Source organism: Micromesistius poutassou, assembly GCF_964030765.1.
Source record: "Micromesistius poutassou genome assembly, chromosome: 21".
Classification (NCBI taxonomy): domain Eukaryota; kingdom Metazoa; phylum Chordata; class Actinopteri; order Gadiformes; family Gadidae; genus Micromesistius; species Micromesistius poutassou.
Window position 1 is genome coordinate 11388035 of NC_140291.1, and position 24476 is coordinate 11412510.

The 24476-nt window shown below is 44.0% G+C and overlaps 2 protein-coding genes across 6 annotated transcripts in view; both read left to right on the forward strand.

The window, feature by feature from the left end:
* The window catches only part of plce1 (phospholipase C, epsilon 1), a 74851-nt gene extending 66654 nt beyond the window's left edge, over positions 1-8197 (forward strand). For 3 of the 4 annotated variants that reach the window (XM_084485879.1, XM_084485880.1, XM_084485881.1), the window contains 6 exons: positions 2842-2970; positions 3391-3576; positions 3953-4144; positions 4750-4962; positions 5130-5363; positions 6730-6868. In XM_084485879.1, coding sequence (XP_084342005.1) covers positions 2842-2970; positions 3391-3576; positions 3953-4144; positions 4750-4962; positions 5130-5318 — 909 coding nt within the window. In that variant the 3' untranslated portion in view covers positions 5319-5363; positions 6730-6868. Of the gene's footprint in view, positions 1-2841; positions 2971-3390; positions 3577-3952; positions 4145-4749; positions 4963-5129; positions 5364-6729 lie in introns of all 4 variants that reach the window. The other variant, XM_084485882.1, reaches the window with a different exon arrangement.
* Positions 8198-12884: 4687 nt separating this feature from the next.
* cpn1 (carboxypeptidase N, polypeptide 1) overlaps positions 12885-24476 on the forward strand; it is a 19985-nt gene continuing 8393 nt past the window's right edge. Inside the window, exons 1-3 of one of the 2 annotated variants that reach the window (XM_084485938.1) lie at positions 12885-13218; positions 18718-18929; positions 21328-21483. In XM_084485938.1, coding sequence (XP_084342064.1) covers positions 12975-13218; positions 18718-18929; positions 21328-21483 — 612 coding nt within the window. In that variant the 5' untranslated portion in view covers positions 12885-12974. The remainder of the gene's footprint in view (positions 13219-18717; positions 18930-21327; positions 21484-24476) is intronic. The other variant, XM_084485939.1, reaches the window with a different exon arrangement.

Consider the following 24476-nt stretch of genomic DNA (forward strand, 5'->3'; position numbering starts at 1 on the left):
TGTAGTGGTGTCTATGACGTGTGTGTTCTGGGTTGAGTGATGTCTATTAAGATGTGTGTGTAGTGGTGTCTATGACGTGTGTGTTGTGGGTTGAGTGATGTCTATTAAGATGTGTGTGTAGTGGTGTCTATGACGTGTGTGTTGTGGGTTGAGTGATGTCTATTAAGATGTGTGTGTAGTGGTGTCTATGACGTGTGTGTTCTGGGTTGAGTGATGTCTATTAAGATGTGTGTGTAGTGGTGTCTATGACGTGTGTGTTCTGGGTTGAGTGATGTCTATTAAGATGTGTGTGTAGTGGTGTCTATGACGTGTGTGTTCTGGGTTGAGTGATGTCTATTAAGATGTGTGTGTAGTGGTGTCTATGACGTGTGTGTTCTGGGTTGAGTGATGTCTATTAAGATGTGTGTGTAGTGGTGTCTATGACGTGTGTGTTCTGGGTTGAGTGATGTCTATTAAGATGTGTGTGTTGTGGGTTTAGTGATGTCTATTAAGATGTGTGTGTTGTGGGTTAAGTGATGTCTATTAAGATGTGTGTGTTGTGGGTTAAGTGATGTCTATTAAGATGTGTGTGTTGTGGGTTAAGTGATGTCTATTAAGATGTGTGTGTTGTGGGTTTAGTGATGTCTATTAAGATGTGTGTGTGTTGTGGGTTAAGTGATGTCTATTAAGATGTGTGTGTTGTGGGTTAAGTGATGTCTATTAAGATGTGTGTGTTGTGGGTTTAGTGATGTCTATTAAGATGTGTGTGTTGTGGGTTCTGTGATGTCTGTTAAGATGTGTGTGTTGTGGGTTTAGTGATGTCTATTAAGATGTGTGTGTTATGGGTTTAGTGATGTCTATTAAGATGTGTGTGTTGTGGGTTCTGTGATGTCTGTTAAGATGTGTGTGTTGTGGGTTTAGTGATGTCTATTAAGATGTGTGTGTTATGGGTTTAGTGATGTCTATTAAGATGTGTGTGTTGTGGGTTTAGTGATGTCTGTTAAGATGTGTGTGTAGTGGTGTCTATGACGTGTGTGTTGTGGGTTAAGTGATGTCTATTAAGATGTGTGTGTTGTGGGTTTAGTGATGTCTATTAAGATGTGTGTGTGTTGTGGGTTTAGTGATGTCTATTAAGATGTGTGTGTGTAGTGGGTTTAGTGATGTCTATTAAGATGTGTGTGTTGTGGGTTAAGTGATGTCTATTAAGATGTGTGTGTTGTGGGTTTAGTGATGTCTATTAAGATGTGTGTGTGTTGTGGGTTTAGTGATGTCTATTAAGATGTGTGTGTTGTGGGTTTAGTGATGTCTATTAAGATGTGTGTGTAGTGGGTTTAGTGATGTCTATTAATATGTGTGTGTTGTGGGTTAAGTGATGTCTATTAAGATGTGTGTGTTGTGGGTTTAGTGATGTCTATTAAGATGTGTGTGTGTTGTGGGTTTAGTGATGTCTATTAAGATGTGTGTGTGTTGTGGGTTAAGTGATGTCTATTAAGATGTGTGTGTAGTGGGTTAAGTGATGTCTATTAAGATGTGTGTGTTGTGGGTTAAGTGATGTCTATTAAGATGTGTGTGTTGTGGATTTAGTGATGTCTATTAAGATGTGTGTGTTGTGGGTTTAGTGATGTCTATTAAGATGTGTGTGTTGTGGATTTAGTGATGTCTATTAAGATGTGTGTGTTGTGGGTTTAGTGATGTCTATTAAGATGTGTGTGTTGTGGGTTTAGTGATGTCTATTAAGATGTGTGTGTTGTGGGTTAAGTGATGTCTATTAAGATGTGTGTGTTGTGGGTTAAGTGATGTCTATTAAGATGTGTGTGTTGTGGGTTTAGTGATGTCTATTAAGATGTGTGTGTTGTGGGTTTAGTGATGTCTATTAAGATGTGTGTGTGTTGTGGGTTTAGTGATGTCTATTACGATGTGTGTGTTGTGGGTTAAGTGATGTCTATTAAGATGTGTGTGTTGTGGGTTTAGTGATGTCTATTAAGATGTGTGTGTTGTGGGTTTAGTGATGTCTATTAAGATGTGTGTGTAGTGGGTTAAGTGATGTCTATTAAGATGTGTGTGTAGTGGGTTTAGTGATGTCTATTAAGATGTGTGTGTTGTGGGTTAAGTGATGTCTATTAAGATGTGTGTGTTGTGGGTTTAGTGATGTCTATTAAGATGTGTGTGTGTTGTGGGTTAAGTGATGTCTATTAAGATGTGTGTGTAGTGGGTTAAGTGATGTCTATTAAGATGTGTGTGTGTTGTGGGTTTAGTGATGTCTATTAAGATGTGTGTGTGTTGTGGGTTAAGTGATGTCTATTAAGATGTGTGTGTAGTGGGTTAAGTGATGTCTATTAAGATGTGTGTGTTGTGGGTTTAGTGATGTCTATTAAGATGTGTGTGTTGTGGGTTTAGTGATGTCTATTAAGATGTGTGTGTTGTGGGTTTAGTGATGTCTATTAAGATGTGTGTGTTGTGGGTTTAGTGATGTCTATTAAGATGTGTGTGTTGTGGGTTAAGTGATGTCTATTAAGATGTGTGTGTGTTGTGGGTTTAGTGATGTCTATTAAGATGTGTGTGTTGTGGGTTAAGTGATGTCTATTAAGATGTGTGTGTGTTGTGGGTTTAGTGATGTCTATTAAGACTTGTGTGCTGTGGGTTTAGTGATGTCTATTAAGATGTGTGTGTTGTGGGTTTAGTGATGTCTATTAAGATGTGTGTGTGTTGTGGGTTTAGTGATGTCTATTAAGATGTGTGTGTTGTGGGTTAAGTGATGTCTATTAAGATGTGTGTGTGTTGTGGGTTTAGTGATGTCTATTAAGACTTGTGTGTGTTGTGGGTTAAGTGATGTCTATTAAGACTTGTGTGCTGTGTGTGTAGTGGTACAGTGCAGATGACCGCCGGGCCTATCAGAAGCACAGGCTGACTGTGCACGGCGCCCCGGGCCCGGAGCCCTTCGCCGTGTTCCCTGTCTGCCCACAGACCACCACCAGGCAGCTGCTAGACATGGTCAGTCGAGCCCAGATCATCTCATCCAATCTCATCTAAACAAACATAGTCTAATATAATCAAATTTTAAATATTATCTTATTCTGATATAATCTATTCTGTAACATATCCTTATCGAATCGGATATAGTCTTATCTTGTATTAAATTATCTTAATTAATCTGATCTAAACTAACGTAGTCTAACTAATACAATCAAATTTGAAATCAAATAATCTGAATATAATCAGAAAATATTCTAATCTAATCTGATATAGTCAGAACATATTTTGTCTGATCTTATTGAATCTGATTTCAACATTTTATGTAATCTACTATTTCATAATCATATGACAAAATATGTTCTGCTCAATCAATCTTTATTTTTTCTTTAGAAAATTCAATCTAATCTCATCTAACACAATCAACATCTCTCTCCTCAGGTTGTGTCCCCAACAGGAAGTCCCACGGATTACTTCCTGTGCGAGGAGAGGCTCCCCCTCGCCAAGGAGCGCAGTGAGGCCAGGCAGCGGCCTCTGGCGCCGGAGGAGGAGGTGCTGAGGCTGGTCAGCGGGTGGCACACGGAGGAGGGCCTGGTGGGGAGGATCAGCCTCCGAGCCAGAGAGGAGGTGAACCAAGAGCGCGCCCTCCTTTAAACCGGTCTAGACCCGCCGCACTCCCACTCAAAGCAGAACGAACGCTGGGAGTCGGTTTGTCGGCTGGTGATATACACACTGGGATTAGTGAAGTTCTCCCTCACCTTACACATCAGACAGGGAGTTTATGGACTGATGTTGAGTAGCTACAAGACATATAAATATGGATGTTTTATGTCTTATTCTAGTAAAAAAAAAAAAAAAAAAAAAATTCTAAGAATTGATCGAAAGATGCAATATCTTTCTGATTTGTTCAGTTTGCAGCCTTGCTTGTATTGTACATTGCTTTGGATATTAGTGTCATGAGGTGTCGTTTTAAACAAAGTTATTGTTGTCTTTATTGTTTCAGAACTGTAATGAGAGGAGCACGTCGCTTGGAGAAGGAGAGGACGAGCTGACAGTGGGAGGGAGGGAGGGAGGAGGAGGAGGAGGAGGGGAAGAGGAGATGTTCTTCGTCCAGGTCCACGACGTCTCTCCCGAGCAGCCCCACACGGTGATCAAGGCCCCCCGCTCCAGCACCTCCCAGGACATCATCCAGCAGGTGGGGAACACACATGGTCACCAGGAAGTAGCTCAACAAATATGGTCTTCAGGAAGTAACTTTACAAATATGGTCATTTAGAAGTAATTTTACAAATATGGTAATTTAGGAAGTAGCTTTACAAATGTGGTCTTCAGGAAGGTGGCTTAAAAAATATGGTCTTCAGAGGTTGCTTTTCGAAATATGGTCTTCAGGAAGTTGCTTTCCATATATGGTCTTCGGGAAGTAGCTGAACTATGACGCTCTTCAGGACATATCTTTACAAATATGGCCTTCAGGAAGTAGCTTTAGAAATACACTGTGTCAACCTATTCAATTCAATTCAATTCACCTTTATTTAAAGTGTAAAATCACCAAAACATGGTCTCAGAACACTTTACAGGACAACACACACAGAAGAGAGAATTAGAGATGACAATTAGGCCAACATGACAGAACAGCAGCAACAACAACAACAACAGCAACAACAACAACAACAACAACAACAGAAACAGTGACGATAGTGACACGAAACAAAGAACAAAAATGAAGCAAAGACAAACAACAGAACAGAAATAAAACGTGCTATCAGGGACAACCTAGGCATTCTGTTGTCTCGGTTCCAGACTCTGTCCAAAGCCAAGTACTCGGTGAGCATCCTGTCCAACCCCAACCCCACCGACTACGTCCTGATGGAGGAGGTGACCAAGGACCCCGGCTCCAAGAAGGCGTCGACCGCCAAGCCACTCCAGCGGATCCTGTTGGACCACGAGTGTGTCTATCAAGCCCAGAGCCGGTGGAGGGGGGTGGGGAAGTTCATCCTCAAACTCAGGGAGCAGGTAGGCGCAGCAAACTGAAGAATCCTGGCTTACACCATCTAAAAACATATTAATAATAATAATAATGTATGGATCTTTAGATTTTAGAGAAGGAGGAGACCAGCCATATTTCGGTGTGTAAAGATGTAGAAGTTAAGTGAAACCCACTCATGTATGTCCCTCTCCAGACGGCTCGCGAGGACAAGAGAAAGGGCATCTCGTTCGCCAGCGAGCTCAAGAAGCTGACCAGTCGCGGCCGCAGCACGTCGAGTGGCGGCAGCGGCAGCCAATCGGTGACGTTGTGCCACGACGGCCCCGCCCACAGTAAGGATGAGCGGGCAGCATGCTGTGTTGCGCTGACGGAAATCCAGGAGTGAGACTCTGGCTCCCCCTGCTGTCTGTGCATGAACAAGGCAACAGAGGTACAGTCCCCCTTTAACACCCCTTAACACCAGGTCAGACCACGTTAGACATAGCACACCCTTCACCGTCACTTAACCAGATACCTAAACCTTACGGATAAGTGAAGGTTAAGTGAAGGTAAGGATTTATCTGTAAAATAACAAACCCTACCGTAACATTATTACATTTTAGGTATACGGTTGAGTGATGGTTAAGTTAGGATTAGGTAAGGGTTTTGGCCTTAAAAATAATGAACCCTTACCATAACTAGTTAAATTAGTTTTAATTTAGGTAATGGGATTGATGGTCACTCAACCGTATACCAAAATTAAACTAAACTAACACTAACCACATCTAATCTAATACCTCAAGTTAATACCTTCAATACCTAATACCTCCAGATATCTTGAAGTAATAAAAATATTAATATATAGTAATATAGTGACACAATTTTTCATGTATGTTTCAATATTTGTCGACGTAAACAATTTGTTTATTTTCCTATGAATTTCTATTTTGGATTTCTAAAACGGTTAAAGGGGTGATATTATGCCTCCAGGTGTGAGTGTGATTAGCCATTGAAAGCCGTGAAAATCTGTGTTTTAGTGACATCACAAGTGGTGGTGTCCATCTAGTTGTATACTGGATAGATCAGTCTACCAGTCTACCCAGTGGACTGTAGCAAATGTTGCTTATCTATCCATCATACATCTAGGTGGGCACTTTTAGGCAGATTTTCAATTTCAAAATTTCAGATTTTTGGCATAGTATCACCCCTTTAAATTCATTAAAACATTATTGCTACTTCGCAAATCGTCAGTCGCCTTCAACTCTGTTACAACAGACCTTCAATGTAAAATTTGGAGAAAATAAATAGTAACTGTAGTCTTGTCATGAATATTTGATTACCAACCCGTTATTATCAGTTGGTACAGCTTTTTGATATATTTTGCCCTAATTTCAATTGCTGATTTAGCGTTAAATTATTCTGCATTATTTGTTGGAGTGGCAGCCCTACCCTAAAGTTTGTCTTTATTTTGCATGTTTGATTGAGAATGAGAAGTGAACAACACCTTGATCATGTATCTTTTTTGATGTCGTGTTAGATTTAGGCCACCCCACCCAGTTTTGTCATGATTTAAAGTTTTTTTTAATTCAGATTTAATCCTATTTCGCTACCTTACCTGTGTGTGGGATTCAATGGTTGATTAATCGTTAATTTATCACATTCATTTGTTAATTAGTTATGTTGAACAGTGGCGGTATCAATTAGTTAATTAGTTCATTTATTTGTTAATTCATAACTTTGTGAATGTGATAATTGCAGTGTTAATTAATGAATGTGTTCATTTGTTAACGGTGTAAGCTGCCCCTCTTCCTGTGCAGGGTGTCTGTCTGCGGGACTGAAGGCCTGGGTGTCGGAGGGCAAAGCGGGGGCAGGACGGATCCTCCTGACCTCGCCCACGAGGTCGCGACCCCAACCCCGACGGGACCACGCCTCCACTGCCTCTCGAGCCCTCCAGACCTGCCAGCTGTACCTTCTGCGCAACTGGAAGATCCACAAATGAAACCCAGAAGAGAGGGAAAAGATCATTAAAGTGATAACGGATGACATCCTCAATGCAGTTTAGTAAGGACTCGTTGCCCAAGTTCAGCCCAAAGGAAAGGTTTTTCCCACAATCTGTGAGTTTGTACGCGTTTGGGAGTTCTTGGAAACCGCTCCTCTTGTGCAAAGGACTGGAGTCCACAGTTAATTGAGGGCACTTAGAGGATTCTGTCTGGCCCCAGAAGCTGGCTTAGTTGCTGTACAGGGTCCTGCCCAAACCCTATTGGTCGGATGAATGGGATTTGGATCACTCCAGGGGGTGACCGTTGTTTGGTTGGTTCGCTGGTTGACGGACAGGTGCTCCAGCCACTCAGAAAGCCTTTCTCCACGGAGCCCCTAGACATGGTGAAGGTGCGATTGGGCTGCCCCCAGGTTTGACTGGACGCGGTCACTCAACCTGCAGCTGTTTATTTATTTATTGTTTTCATCATCAGGAATGTGATTTAGAAAAAAACGAAAACGCTGTTTCTTCGGAATGAAGGGGAAGTTACATGTCTGATCCATTAACGTTTCTCACGATGAAATGATTAATGGGTTGTTACCTTTCAATCTCCAGAATAATTTGACAGATGACCCCTGAATACAAGTCAAGGCTCCTGGGTGTGAACAGAGATTGGTCATGATTTAGGCTTCTAGTAAGGTTCAGTAACGGTATATATAGTAACTATGAATCAGGCTTCTAGTTAGGTTCAGTTAAGGTATATATATAGTAACTATGAATCAGGCTTCTAGGTAGGTTCAGTTAAGGTATATATATAGTAACTATGAATCAGGCTTCTAGGTAGGTTCAGTAAAGATATAGTTACTATGAATTAGGCTTCTAGTTATGTTCAGTAAAGGTATATTTAGTATCCATGCCCATTTTTCGAAGAAGAAAAAACGCACATAGGATAGCAAAAGGAGTACACTCAAAGCATTAGTGGTGGAATGTGTATGAATTAGGTATTTTGGAAGGTTTCAGTTTGAGGGAAATGGTTGATAATGTTTTGATGTACTGTCAGATAACAATCGGCAGCTTTTGGTCAAGGTAGACGGGCTATTAAGTTGTTTCTTTACTTCTTTATATCGTTGACATGATCTCTAAAAAGTAATATATAATTTAAATAATATATGAAATAGTAAGTAATCGCAGAGCTCATCAATGATCAGTGATGTTACTTATTTGCCCTGAGCTTGCGGAAAAAGGCCTGATGACATCGCTGATGAGGGTGTGGCCAACAGTTCCAACTGTTATTCCATTTGAATAACATTTTTTGTAAACTACACAGAAGGCTTATACCAGTGTTGTCCCAAAATCATTTGATCAAAGAATTCAAATTTGGAAGAAACTTATGTGTGCCATAAAATGTTCCCCATTAAAACACAACAACACAAACAAAGTATTTTATAATAAGATGTCTCTGGGACAGACATGTTTTTTTTTTAAACTTAAATTCTTGAATTATGCCTTAAAATCTTTTCCTATTTCTTTACATAATGAAGAATGAATGACTTTTCTCATGTTTTTATTACTTCATATTAATGAGCCGCAACACACATTTTATTTTTGTTATTTACACCCATCTTAAATTTGACAATTAAGAAGGCTTTCCAGAAGTGTTGAGAATGATATAGGTCATGTCAACATCAGTGCAAGTTAAGTTACAGTTTCCATATCCCAGTCTAAATGTTCATCTGTTGTCTGTCATAGGCTGAGTTGTAGCGTTAGCATGACAGCTATGTGAAGCTAACGTAGCATAACTAAAGTTATTATAGCTAATGTTGGCTGAACAATTTTTTACCTGATTTAAAGCTGATATCCAATAATTAGTTAAAGTTTAGCTTATTATTGGATATGGAAAGCGGTTTAACTGTTAAACCCATTTCCTTCCCTATATGTAGGCTAGTGCTTAGTTAAGTGTGACTCGATTGTAATGTCATATAAAGGTACTTTTAAATACATTTAATAATTCTATTGTTTCCATTTTATAGTGGCTTAACAATTAGATTTATTATTTTAGTCTGGTTTAATCTGTTGTAAATGTATATATTTTTATCCAGGGTCACTGATAGACAAACAGGAAATCATCCCTGGGCCTAACATATAGATGGAACTCAGACTCAATGTGGCTGTAGAGTTGTATATACACACAAGGAGATTAGTTTATCTTTTAAAGAGTTTTCTTTAAAATGCTCAATGTTTTATGTTTTTCATAGACAATCCTCGGGTAGTCTGATACTTTTAAACAAGACGTCTGGATGTAGAGCTTAGCTATTAGCTAAGCTATTAGCTATTAGACTTGATACCATTTGTTGCATGCATTTTTTTCTTTAAATGGAGGTTCTCAGATGATTAATTATTTCAATGGCAAGTATAGTTTTTAGCCTTTAGCTCTAACTTGTGAATGTTACCCTTCTTAAGCGTGTTGAAACTGTTAAAACTGTGATACATGTGTGTAGGATTATTTATCGAACGACATGCCCTGGTTGGCTGTTTATCTGTTATCGTGTGTGTGTGTGTGTGTGTGTGTGTGTGTGTGTGTGTGTGTGTGTGTGTGTGTGTGTGTGTGTGTGTGTGTGTGTGTGTGTGTGTGTGTGTGTGTGTGTGTGTGTGTGTGTGTGTGTTCGTGGGTGTGTCTGAAGTCTCGAAGTGTTTTAAATTGTTTTCTTAATTTATTTGTGTAGGTGAGAGGGAAATCCCTCCTCTACAATTACACTAAAATGTAATATTTGTTCAGTTGTGTAAATAATAATTTTTACTTAAGTGTTGACTGTAGTGGTTACATTTCTGGTGTTTATTTCTTCAGGAAAATGTCCAGCTATTATCTTGCTGTGTCTTTGTAAATGTAGGAAGATTAGGGTGACACATTTTGATGGAAGTGTAGAAGTAGTTGTGTTGTTGTGTATATTTTTTTTAAAAGTGTAGGCCTATTTGGTCGTTGTGTTGTCCAACGTGCTTCATATTGTGACCTGCAGGCTGTACGTCTTCACGTTTCTATTTACTTGAATTATTTAAATGATTGATTATCAGCCAATGTTGTCATACCTGTAAAGAGAGAGTTCACATTAAATACTATTGTCATAGTCATTGTTTCATTGCTGGCTGACTCAATTTGTTTTCATAAATTTCGGACCACTCCGCAGGTTTTAAAACTGATTTCCAATCGGCACTTTAGGATTGCATTTACAGATAGTTAAAAAAAATACATTTAAGGTCAAATATTTTAATCATATTTATTTTATACCCACAACGGGGTAAAAGAGTACTACTGCAATTGTACTCTGCAACATCAACTCAGTTTCTGCAAAAATACACAGAAAGTTTGTCGTTGAGGTCATTGGTGCAGGATCTGTATTCACCATTGGTTTGATTCTGAAAGAAATTCAACTTTTGGAGGAAAACAGTTGACGATGCAGACCAAAATGTTTTGTTCTCTTATATTAGAAAGTATAAATCTATTCATCGATCAATGTTTAATAATAAAATGATCTAAGATGGATGACACTAATTCTAACTAATTTAGAATTATATGTTAAATCAAAATCTTGAATCTAAATGTAAACCTTATTTCTAAATCTAAATCATGAATCAAAATGCTTAATCTGAGCTAAATCATATATATATATATATATATATATATATAAATCGAAATCGTTATATATAAATCGAAATATATAGGCCTAGATTCTAAATCGGAATATATATTTTAATTCGAAATCTTATATCTAAGTCTAAATCCTAAATCCATACAGATATGCTAATTCTCATATACTAATTGGTGACTCCAACGCCATATTTTGGGAGTGGCACCACGTGCATTGAGCAGGAATTGCGCGCACGGACAGCATTTCCCGGTATTTGACATCTTTCCCACATCAATCTGGCAAAATAGCGAATTATGGCGATCTGGCTATGATATAGCCTACTACGTGCGGACGCGGTTTCAGCTCGAGTAACAGCTGAACACATGTGAAAAAGTGACATGAAAATTTGCAGTGCATTTTGGAGGGGTGTTTATTTGCTAAATCTGAAAACAATGAAGCAAAGCGCGACCTAAATCTGGAACAAGTGAAGCACGTTTTTGAGCAGCAAAAGTTTACAAACGGCCACCCATACAGCAGCGTCTCCTGCCCGGGGTTTAGCTGCTGAACTCGTGAGAGCATGGCTCTGAAGACGAGGCTGTGTCCCCTCTCGGTAAATCCTCCAGTCCGCTCCAGTCATCCACAGTGCAAACCAGCAAAGTATGATGACATATGAATTTAGACCTGATTTTATTTGCACGTTATGGCTGTAGTGTCATTATTCTGCCACTAGGTGTCATCGTTGTATCGTAAAGCTTTAATGTGGTATCTTAGCATAATTATCTAAACTTTGATCATGATAATGGTTTCTTTATAACAATTAACAATACTAGTATTGTGTTTAAAAAATACAATATATTATAAAAACTAACTGAACAAGTGCAAGTATCAACTTTAAAAACGTAACCTTAATGATAGAAGGATTAGGTTCCTACTTGATCAACTATTTAGTCATTTAGTGGATGCAGTTATGCAAAGTGATTGTAGGGCAGCTTGCTCTGGGACGCCTACAGTATACTGTAGAATCTGGGAACACAGGTAATGTTAGGGTGTGAGAGAGGCCCCTCCAAGACCCTGATGTTCATCTATTCTTTCTTTATTTCTGAATTTCTGAATGTCTCTCTCCTCCCAGGGCTCCTGGTCTGGTTCTCCTCTGATGAGCCAGAGTCTGATGGCCCCCATGAGACTTTGCAGGAATCTGCATAGGGGCCCCTAGGGGCCTGCCTGTTATGATCCTTAACAGTATCAGCAGCTCCTAGAAATGATGGTTGGGAAATATAGTATTGTATTAGTATTGTATTATCATTTTTGCTAATGCTGTGTGTTGTTCAACCAGGAAGAGACACTTACGATGCAATAGTAATACACAGTTCTTTCTGTTTGTGTGTGATTTGTGAGTGTGTTTGTGAACGGATGTGTGCTAATGTGGGATTTACTCAGGTGGGTTCGTGAATGGATGTGTGTTTGTTTGTGCATGTGTTTAGAAATGTAGAGAGAGGTGGGGGGGGGTTGAGAGAGAGAGAGGGAGAGAGGGAGAGGGAGGTAGAGGGAGAGAGAGAGAGAGAGAGAGAGAGAGTTGACTTAAGGGTTAATGAATAAGTGATTGGGGCCCGAGGGGTTGTGGAGAAAAGTTCTGTGGAAACAATCTTCTTTCCTAGAAGGAGGGGGAGTGGAGGAGTCTGAGGTGTACACACACACACACACACACACATAAAATTAACCATGGCAGAAAGAGTAGGAGAAAGAGGAGGTGTGTGCGTGTGTGTGCGTGCAGCTGTAGTCATTAAGTGCTAGTAAACTAACTAGCACGTACTTGACAAGAAGAGAGAGAAAGAGAGAGAGACACCCGCACTGAACTAAAGAGAGAGAACCAGCTGTCAGGAGAGAGAGGGGGTAGAGAGACAGAGAGACAGAGCTAGAGAGCGAGGAGGGGGGGGGTAGAGAGACATGGAGAGAGCTATAGAAAGGGAGAGAGTGGACTAGATGGGCCGTCCCTCTGTACGTGGGAGGAGGCAGACTGAGAGGGATTGAGCGAAAGACTCACAGATTGAGTGAGTGAGTGTGTGTGTGTGTGTGTGTATGCATGAGGGAGCAGGGAGCAAGAGAGAGAGAGAGAGAGAGAGAGAGTGCGCGAGAGAGGGAGAGAGAGCGAGCGAGTACGTGAAGGAACGGGAGCAGTTGGGGTCTTGGTGGAGGCTTGTCTTCAATGTCCATGCAGTGAGTGAAGAAGAACCAGAGGAGTTCCACGGCTGGATCAGACCACGAGAAACCAACTCACAGAACCAGAAGAGACCAAACAACCCCCCCCCCCCCCACCCCCACCCCCCCCTCCTCCTCTTGAACCCGGCTCTCCCCCCCCACACCCCCACCCCCCCCACCCTCCACCCCCTCACACCTCTCCCCCCCCCCCAGCCTTGAGGAGCTGAGGAGCAGAGGGAAACCTCGTGGGGCCACGACCAGAGCCATGGAGCAGAGCCGGAACCTCGCCCGGCCGGTGGCCCTCCTGCTGGGTCTACTGGGGTCCCTGGGCGCCCTGGCCTGGGGCTCTGAGTTCCAGCACCACCGCTACGAGGACATGGTGCGCGCCATGTTCGCCGTGCAGAACGAGTGCCCCTACATCACCCGGATCTACAGCATCGGACGCAGCGTGGAGGGACGCCACCTGTACGTGCTGGAGTTCAGTGACAACCCCGGCATCCATGAAGCACGTGAGTTGGGTTCCCTTCGCTCGCCGTTTCTCGTTGGTTTTTTTTTTTTTTTTTTACGCACGCACGTGAACATCAGATCACCCTACTGACTGTATATGGCTGACTGTTATTAACTCCAGATAATGAATTGACCTGTGACACTGCACTTGACACACACCAGACCCGGACTCATTCCAGTTACATTTAATTTTTTTTTAATTTGTACGTTGCTAGCTTGTGTGTCTTTTGATGATTTTCTTTCAAAGCTTTTGATAGACAATGAAGAAATCTGTGTGAGTCACTCCAAACTGATTGTCTAACACAAACTGTCTAGCCCCAAACTGGACAACAAGACACAAAAACTAAACATCTAAGGGCACAACACCTGACTGTAGAATTGGACACTTTCGCCAACAAGAGACTTTATTTGACCGACCAACAGTCAACCGGGGGTATGGCACACCGGCCCGATGTGGTGTTTGTTGGGGGTTTTCTGGGCTGTGAAAGCACCTTAACATCTAACACAGGACAGTTACAGGGGTATGATAGTGGTGAGGGTGTGAGTCCCAGCCCAAAGGTTCTTGGGTTTAATCCACAATGTCTGAAGCCTACCAGTTGGCATCCTTGGGTAAGATGCCCTAACCCATCAATGCTCCTTACTTGCTCCTTTGAATAAAAGTATAAGTAAATATCTAAATAGTAAATACTAAGCTCAGAATAGAACACCAAGCCCCTCCCAGGAAATGTTTACTTTGTTGGTTGATCTGAGATACAAAACATGTCTGTGTATTCAAGGAAAGGAATATCTTTTTAAGGCTTTTTAGGCTTGTCAAACCAAAGTATCTATGGCAGACAGGCCAACAGCTCTCATGCATGTCCTGTACTTTATAAATCCCAGAAGGGAAATTTGTTTGTATCATCCCCTTTTCTGACTAGAGAAACAGAGGTAAATCAAGGACTCGAACATAGTCTTGTTGGCTGTCGGTATGCATGTTCTGCGTGCCAGGCTGAACTGAACTGTGGGGGGGCTGTGGATTACTACTGCAGATGAGGGAGAGAATGTGAGGTTTTCCTTCTGTGGGTCATATTTCTGGATCGCATGTTGCCATGTGGTTTACTAGTTCTTCTGAAGAGCAAATTATTATATAGCACCCTAGGATGGATTCTCTCTCTCTCTCTCTCTCTCTCTCTCTCTCTCTCTCTCTCTCTCTCTCTCTCTCTCTCTCTCTCTCTCTCTCTCTCTCTCTCTCTCTCTCTCCATCACTGGGGGAGTGACAATTTGTCGGGAAAGCGTTCAAGATGTCTCGCTGGGATGGGTTTTGAAGATTGTCCTCAAACAAAGGCAACACAGACAAAAGAACGATTCTGTGTGGGACATCTGCGGTTGATTTCCAATGTTTTTTTTGCCTCACTGATGTGGATGGAAACATGGTGTGTGTGTGTGTGTGTGTGTGTGTGTGTGTGTGTGTGTGTGTGTGTGTGTGTGTGTGTGTGGGGGGGGGGGCTATGGAGACAACATGGCAGGCTGCTATGACGAAAAGAGAAACCAAAACCAGAACAACACTGGCTGTTCTCGGTTTATCCAGATTTGGTTTTTGACATTGTTGTCGTCTCAGCCACTAAATCCTCTCTCCCGGGCCTGTCAACACACAACTGGAACAAACACGCTGCCTTGGAAGCCTCGGCCGTGGAACATACCGGAGAACGCCAGGGACGCCAGCGCCTCTCAATGTACTGTGGTCACCCCAGCTAGCCCCAACTCAAGCACGCAGCGTGTTGAGGTGGACAACACGGCAGCATGCGGCTAGCGTGCGGCTGACCGCCCAGCTCACATGCCTTGTAGCCACCCCCCGTTTGGACGCTGACCTGCCTCGCGCTCCGTTGCTCCACGTCATTCCCTCTCTTCCTTCCAACCCCGTCTCCTGTCCCCGTCCCGGTTCACAAAGACAAACAAACATCTACTAAAAAAGAAGGAAGGACAGAGGCGGTGATATGTAGCACAGGAGCGCAGGTGTGGATAAGCACGTTAGTGGGAAGAGTCGTAGAGCCGACCGTTTTTCCCTCTTTTTAAACACACAATGAGATCACCCTGCTCACGAACGCACAAAGTCCATCCACAACAGAACCTGAACCAGAGGAGAGACGTGACATAAGCGGAAATGGACTTTCTACCCCCTGAGTTGTTTTGTTCCTCACGGCTGGAGCCGTCGCTGCCTCTCTCGGGCCAGCCACCGCGTGGACGTACTGGTCGCTTCCGGCTCCAGAATAGAAGGATGTGAGGGTGTTTCCCGGCAACAACAGGAAGTGTGTTGTTAGCGGCTATAGGAGCGGGGCTGGGAAGAGTGGAGTCTAGGGGTGGTCAGGGCCGTGCACGCGGTTCTCACACACACACACACACACACACACACACACACACACACACACACACACACACACACACACACACACACACACACACACACACACACACACACACACACACCCAACAAGGCGTTTTGTTTCCTGGACCTGGGTTGGGGGGTAGGCGGGGGTCAGTAGGTCAGACTGGAGGATAGATTAGTTAAGGGGGGGAAGGGGAACGCGATGTGCAGTGAGCTCTCATTGTGTTTTGAATGACATCATGACACACAAACTCAGACACACGCAACACACACACACACACACACACACACACACACACACACACACACACACACACACACACACACACATACACATACATACCTGCACACCCATGGCGTGCATGCAAGCCCATTTCAGCAAAAACAAACAAGTACGAACGACTATTGACACAGACATGCAAAGACACACACACACGGACACACACACACACAACCACATACGTACAGTATAGATCTACAATCAAGGTGAAAATTTTCTTAAATTCCAAAAAGATATAATTTTTTTTCTATTTTGTATGACATCTGCACACAAATGTTAAAAACTACACATTCCATCCGTAACAAAGGACGGGCTGCACATTCAGAGAGCTGGAACCCCATTCCACCCCCCCCCGCCCCCCCCCCCCCCCCCCCTACCCCTTCAGTCCTCAGGGAGGAGGAGAACCACTTAAACCTCCGCTTGGACGAATGTTTTAGCTGGACAAGATGGCCTCAGGCTTCCGGCTTCCAATCGTGCTTCAGTGCTGTTTGATTAACCTCCCCCCCCTCCACCATCACCATCACCCTCACTCCCCCAGCCCACTCAGCCCCCCCTCCCCCAGGGTCCGAGTGGGCATTGAACAGCCATATGCATATAGAGAGTGGAGGGGGGTGTGGGGGGGGGTTGTTTGGATAGGTGGTTGTCTCAGCAGAGTGTGATTACCATATCCAAATAATCCACGCCAGCTCCAAATCACATTCCCATAGTCCTTCCACCTCCTCCTCCTCCTCCTCCCTCCATTTCCTCCTCCTCCTCCTCCTCCTCCCCCCGGCGTCAGTGGGCTGGTTTGCTGTGTGGTTTCAGACCTGCCAATCAGAGACACTCACAACAACGCTGAACTCCGGAAACCCAGAGGGATGTCTTGTGAAACGCACACACAAGACCCAGAATCACCGCACATACAGCAATAGACATGTGAGGACATAAACAGGGAGCCAGTGAGTGGCGTGTAGCTCCTAGGACATGGATCTGAATGGATCGGAATTCAGGGTAAATCCCTTTGGAGGGAGGCTCCTGCAAGAATTAACATTATCTCATTTTTTTAAGCAGACGCTTTTATCCAAGTTGACTTAATAGTTTATCAAAGCATACAATGGTAATCCAGCATTGCTATTAAACAAGTTAGAGTGCAGAGTAGCCATAGGGATTGCTTTGTAGGAAATTGTATTTGTTATATTAAAAGATAGGGTAGAAAAGTTTTGTGCACGGGGAATTTTTGATACTGTTTTGAAGCGAGCATGTCCTTTTTGAAATGCCCACTGCTGAACCATTACAGTGTCTAATTTAAGTGTGTACGATTGCTTAAATTACAGACTTTTATACCCTGGAACAAATTGCTGGCAAAATCCTCAGGCAGTTCTCAGAGACTGATAATTACAGGACAGAAGCCACGACTAGAACACACACACACAACAACACATAACTAGAACACATAAATACAACACTATACAAGACAAAAACACATAAATGCAACACTATACAAGACAAAAACACATAAATGCAACACTATACAAGACGAAAACACATAAATACAACACACAGGACTAGCACACATAAATACAACACTATTAAGGACTAGAACACATAAATACAACACTATTAAGGACTAGAACACATAAATACAACACTATTAAGGACTAGAACACATAAATACAACACTTTTAAGGACTAGAATACATAAATACAACACACAGGACTGCAAAAGAAGAACAGAAACACATTCAAGTCATTCCAAATGCATTTATGCAGATGAAGACAAATGCAAATGTATGTTAATGTTTGTATTGTATAATGTATGTATGCATGCATGAAAGTGTCCCTGAGTGTGTGTTTCTGTGTGTGTCTATGTGCATGTGTGTGTGTCTATTTGCATGAGTGTGAATGTTTGTGTGCGTGTCTATGTGCATGTGTGTGTGTCTATTTGCACGAGTGTGAATGTTTGTCTATGTATCTGTGTGTGTGAGTGCGCGTTCATATATGACCTCAATGTGATTGTGTGCAAAGACTTCCTGCTCTTTATTGGACCAGGCTGGTTTTACCCTGACATTTGAGATTTCCTTTGCCTATTCTTTGCTACTACCTAGTGCTGCTCTTCCTGTTTTTTTTCTCACCCCCCATTCCTCCCCAACGCTGTCCCCCCATAGAGGAGTAGTGGAAAACATTTAAACAATGTTATTCTGCACTTTAAACACACTGCACTTTGCTCTTCATTTTATGTCTGCTGTTAAGAGGATATGTTGTTTTTTCTTTCTCCTTTTCTATTATGTGAGCCATGCTGAATTAACAGTGGCGATTGAGAGAGAGAGAGAGATGGACTGCATTTATACAGCGCTTTTCTAACCAGTGGCCACTCAAAGCCTACAATATTGCCTCACATTCACATTCAACCATGCAAGGAGACAGCCAGCTGGTCGGGAGCAGTTAGGGTGAGCCGTCTTGCTCAGGGACACCGACACTCAGCTAGGAGGAGCCAGGACTCGAACTAGCAACATTCCGGTTACCAGCCAACCCGCTATACCTCCTGAGCCACATGCCAGCCCTTAAAGAGCCAATGCACGTTTTCTGAATCGGAATGTTTCGTAACTCGGGTCGTTCTGAAAGTGTGCTTTTGGCGGAAGAGGGCGGGACTTCCAAACATACTTCCAGACAGAGCGATGTCACTTTCGGTGTCACATGTGTTTAATGGCCAGAAAGAGGGAGGTACTTCCGACAGAGAGATACCTTGTTACCGTAACATGTTTTATATTAATATTCATTCAATTCTTCTTCGTCAGAAAGCTCCAAATGTACACTCCTCTCCGTCTTGGATGTGGTTCTCCTCATCATTTTCTAAATGCTGTGAACTTTTCCCTCCTGCAGTGGAACCGGAGTTCAAGTACGTGGGCAACATGCACGGCAACGAGGTGCTGGGCCGCGAGCTGCTCATCCAGCTGTGTGCCTTCCTGTGCCAGGAGTACCGCGCCGGCAACCACCGCATCCAGCAGCTCATCCACGACACGCGCATCCACATCCTGCCCTCCATGAACCCCGACGGCTACGAGGTCGCCGCCAGGCAGGTACGGCTAACACGGGTAACCCCCCCCCCCCCAATACACACACACACATACACATACACACACACACACACACACACTTTCAAAGAGGGGAAGCTCATTTTCGGCCTACATCATATAAGTTGTCAATTTATTAATATGTAAATTCTGCTCTCTATTCCTTTTCAAGGAAATGCTCTGTGACCATGTCATACCAACTAGCTGTCTTTTCCAGTGACTTGACCAGTGTCCTTTCAATGGCCAGCAGAGCTAGGCTGCTTAAACAGCCTTGGCCCATTGTGTTATGGGTGTAGGACTTGAGCCGCTTTAAACAGGAGAAGCTCCTTTATACACCTGCAGATGTAGCTCCAATTGTTGCCACTAATGAGAACAGTTTGTAAAGGAATTGCACTGTCCAACTCCATGTCTTTAAGGAACACCAAGAAATCACACAGCTTTCCCCTGTCACCCTGCAAGTCCTGATCTGAATACAGGACTTGAAGTTCAGACCTCATGCTCCCTGAATCAAAGTGATGGCCAACTACCAAAACAATATTAAACTCAAACAAGGAAATGTGGGAATTCTGTTAAACTGAAACAAGGAATTATGTGTATAAGTGTATGAAATGTACGATGAAAATTGTCTAGCAATTTCGCCAAGCAAATATCAAGAAATAGATTGCAGTTTGACTTTCGACTCGCTTGCAAATTCCCGGATGGGACTGATGACTAAAGAGAGCTACGGCGATGTTTTATAGTTCAAAATCACGTCAATCAAACAGCAACTAAGTCTTTCGCAGACCCTCCAATCATCACGCAGAAGCCCAGCGTCCAGGCCAGCCCACTCCTCCATTCACCCCCAGAGACGCTGAGCGTCCGTGGGAGGGACATAATCACAGCATTATCCAATGACCGTCGACTTTCGACGCACTAAAAAAAGCTGTTCTATGCAGCCCCACATTGAAGTGGATGGACGCTGAGCAGGCAAACGCACTGTGACGCTATGCAAACTCGTCTTTGAGATGGACGTGTTCTAACACATTTTTAGTCAATGAAATGAGGGGAAGCCGAGCTTCTCTTGCAGTCTTAGAGAAATTGCCACTGATACACACATTCACATGTGCGGTGTGCGGTTGGTGGGGTGGTTCTGGGAGAGAATGTTAGGAGACGATAGGGGTGGTGGATGGTGGTGAGGAGAGGGAGAGAGTGGTGGTGGAGGAGGTGGTGAGGGGAGGGAGGTGGTGGTGAGGGGAGGGGAGGGAGGAGGGGGGTGGTGGTGGTGAGGAGAGGGGTGGTGGTGGTGAGGAGAGGGAGGTGGTGGTGGTGGTGGTGAGGAGAGGGAGGGGGGGTGGGGTGGAGAGGGAGGAGGTGGTGGTGGTCAAAGTGAAAACCTGTGTCAGAATGTTGAATGATTGCATTTTAAGTTTGATATTTGTGTGTGTGTGCTTGTGTGTGTGTGTTTGAGTGTGTAATCATTACCTTACAAGGTGCGTTGTTTACCTAGACACACACACACACACACACACATACAACCCGTCTGGAGGACTCCCTAATTGCATGTCATGTGGGTGCGTGTGTGCGCGCGCGCTGCGAGTTACCGGCGTGTCAGGGAACACAAGCACCACCCTACCACCCCTACCCCAGCCCCCCCCCTCCCCCCCCCCCCCCCCTCCCCGAACCATCCACACACACAGAGGTCCATTGTGCTTTTCTTTTGGGGGGGGGGGGGGAGAAACGCACAGAAACCACACGGTAACCTTCTAGAACCAGCTCACCCTGGACTCACATCTTTCAGAGTTGTTTACCTCTTCAGAGATAAATCTGAGAACATGTTACATAACAGAGAGTTATGTCATAATCCTACTACCAATGGCTTGTTATAGAATATAACAGCATACAATGCATAATGCATTACAATACAGTAAAAGGTCATAAACCAGAAGTGCATTTCAACACGTACTTTTGCAAAACCTGGAGTTATAAAAATAAATAAAACTGAAAGTGCAGAAACGGGTGTAGGGGGGGATTGGATGTCCCCTCTTGTCTCCAAGAGAGTAGCGGTAACCAAATACTCAACTCTAAACAGTCAGGCTTCAGTCTTGGTGAACCTCAGCTATATTGCAACGGTTCCTCTCCGTTGGGCTCCAGCTGGCTCCAAGTGTTCCTGTCACCGGGCATCAGCCCCAGCAAATCAGAAACTGGTTCCAAGTGATGTCATCGGGCACCAGCCCTAGCCAATGAGAATTTTTGCAGAAAGCAATAACCTGTAATTTAGAATTTTTCTCTTGGCTTTGATGGTTGCTTGTATCGTTGCTCTTTAGAACCAACCAGAGTGTGTGTGTGTGTGTGTGTGTGTGTGTGTGTGTGTGTGTGTGTGTGTGTGTGTGTGTGTGTGTGTGTGTGTGTGTGTGTGTGTGTGTGTGTGTGTGTTCCACAGGGCCCAGAGTTTAATGGGTATCTGGTGGGCCGAGGGAATGCCAGGGAGATGGATCTGAACCGTAACTTCCCGGACCTCAACGCCCTCATGTACTACTACGAGAAGACCAGCGGACGCAACCACCACCTCCCTCTACCCGACAACTGGGAGCAGCAGGTACACACACACACACACACACACACACACACACACACACACGTTAATACATAAACACAGCTTACACACACACACACACACACACACACACACACACACACACACACACACACACACACACAGAACACATACATAAACACAGCTAACAAACAAACACACAAAGACACGCACACACGTAAACACAGCTAACACACACACCAAACACATACATAAACACAGCTAACAAACAAACACAAGCAGACACACTCACGTAAACACAGCTAAGAAAGACACACACACACACACACACACACACACACACACACACACACAAACACACAGCTAAAACACACACACACACACACACACACACACACACACACACACACACACACACACACACACACACACACACACACACACACACACACACACACGCACACACACACACAGCTAACACACCATACGTACCGCTACACATTGACACCTAAAACAGACACACATGCATTCATACAATCACCTAACAGACAAACACAAACACATACATACGTACATACACCTAACACCCACACAGCAACTACCATATAAACATTAGTGGATTCATCGAAGGTTAATGGGAGGGCCAATCAGCCACCAGTGCTTACCCCGTGGCCCCGCCCCCAAAATCCCCCCAAACTGTTCCTGTTCCCAAAATGTAAAATTTGCATCGGTTGTACAGTTCTGCCCCGTTGCATTATGGGTATTAAGCAGTGCACTATGTAGAGCGCCACACAACAAAATGGTGACGCCCTAAATAGTGCAGTATATAGGGCACACAAGCCGGCCAAATGGAGCAGAGGCCTGGTCTGCTCTCCCAGGACGGCTGTGTGTTTTTCTCACAGCAGCAGCTAATTCCATCCAGGCTCCCAGCGACCCACGGATGGAATGGGCTGTTCCATGCCAACCCTGTTCTCACACTAGTGTCTACAGATGGACTCACCCTGTTCTCACACTAGTGTCTACAGATGGACTCACCCCGTTCTCACACTAGTGTCTACAGATGGACTCACCCTGTTCTCACACTAGTGTCCACAGATGGACTCACCCTGTTCTCACACTAGTGTCCACAGATGGACTCACCCTGTTCTCACACTAGTGTCTACAGATGGACTCACCCTGTTCTCACACTAGTGTCCACAGATGGACTCACCCTGTTCTCACACTAGTGTCTACAGATGGACTCACCCTGTTCTCACACTAGTTCTCTTATAGTACTGATATATCACACTCTCACTCTCACACACACACACACACACACACTACTTTTGAACACTTGTGGAATGGTTGGAGTATGTTTGTAATCTTGCACCAGGGTGATGCCGAGGTTGCAAGCTTGCATGGTAGCTAGCATAACATTTAGCTAACGTGTAACAGCCGCCACAACCCCCACCTCCCACGAACACAGGGCTGCCAACTTTTGGTTTTTGGCCGGAGTGAGACTCTGTAGAATCTTATAATGCTTACATTATAACAGGGTCCACGGGTGGAATTGTTGACGGGAGGGGGGGGGGGGGGGGGGGGGGAATTGAGTGTTGGATCGCGGGTGCACAGGATTGTTGACCGGGGGGGGGGGACGGCCACAGCAATTTAGCGCTTGTGAGAGAGATCTAACAGGTTGTTGTTTTTTTTGTCGTGACATTTATTGCGTGGGCCTGAGAGCGTTAGATTGATGCTGAAAGCGTGAGTGTCACGCCAGGTGCGTGAGAGCTGGTAACCCTGCGAATATGTATATAAAAGCCCCCCCCGCCCCCCCCCCCCCTGCTTCCTCTCACCCACAAGAACTACATTTTCTAGGTCCTCCATCGCAGGCACCAAGGTCAACACAGTCTCATTGGTCACGAGATCTGGCACGAGCCAATTGGAACCCAGTCAGCACTGTTTATTGTTCTTTCAATTCTCGGGGTCAGGGACAAGGAGCACCTCTGGTCTACTTGTGGCTTCAGCGGAGAGCCACAGTTAGCATCCAACGGGCTCTGAAAACACTTGGCAGCTCAGAGTGGAATGTGAAGGTTCCTAGCGTGCCTCCAGCTAGCAGGACGCCACTGCTGCTGCAATGTGGTCTAAAACTGATGCTGTGTGTTTGTGGAACAGTGTGAGTCAGTTGTTTCTCTTCTATTTAAAACACGTAAAGCTTTGCATAGCACAACAGTCGCACACACTCGAGAGGTTGTTTTGCTAGCGCTCGGGGCCATTGCCCATATTTGGATCTCAATCAGTCCCTTAAAAGGAGATGAGGGGAGGGGGCAAGAAAGGTCAAAGTTTAACACAGCGGGTCAACTGAACTTCTAACTGCAAATGCAAATGAGGACATGGACACTGTTTCAAAGACACGCCTGGTGTAAATGATCCTGTACACATCACTGGGATAAGGGAGAGAGATCGTGGCTACTAACCGCTGGTGGTTTGGTGAGGCCTCCCTCCCTCCCTCTCTCTTCAACCAATCACCCCCTGATTGGTGGCAGAGCCTTTTAAACAGTTTGGCTCCATCCATTCCCAGGCTGATGATGGTATGTTTGAAGGCCAGGTTGTTGATGTTGTGGAGGAGGCCAGCTGGTTATTTTAAACATGAAGGCTGAGTTTCCATGGGAGACAGTCATTAGAGGGGAGACAGAATACGTCACAGCGCTGCTTTGACAAATATAAAGTGGACTGACTTTCTAACTCTTCACTCGGTAACCATTGATGTGATCAATGAATATTGATCTATTGGAGCCATACTGAACTATGAGCTGTGGTTATGGTTAAATCTGAATGTTGAATGATTTCTGTGTGCTAATGCACCCAAGGGTCTGCTCTGCTACTGCATGGATCTGGTTACCCTAATTAATATACCTAAGTTGTCTTTGGATAAGCGTTGGCTTATTGTTTGGATTGCCTGTAGATTTGCCCCGCTCAAACACTTCAAGAAGGGCCAATGTTAAGTCAACATGGGAGGAACATGAGCTACATGTCATTAGTTATTTAATGCGAATAAT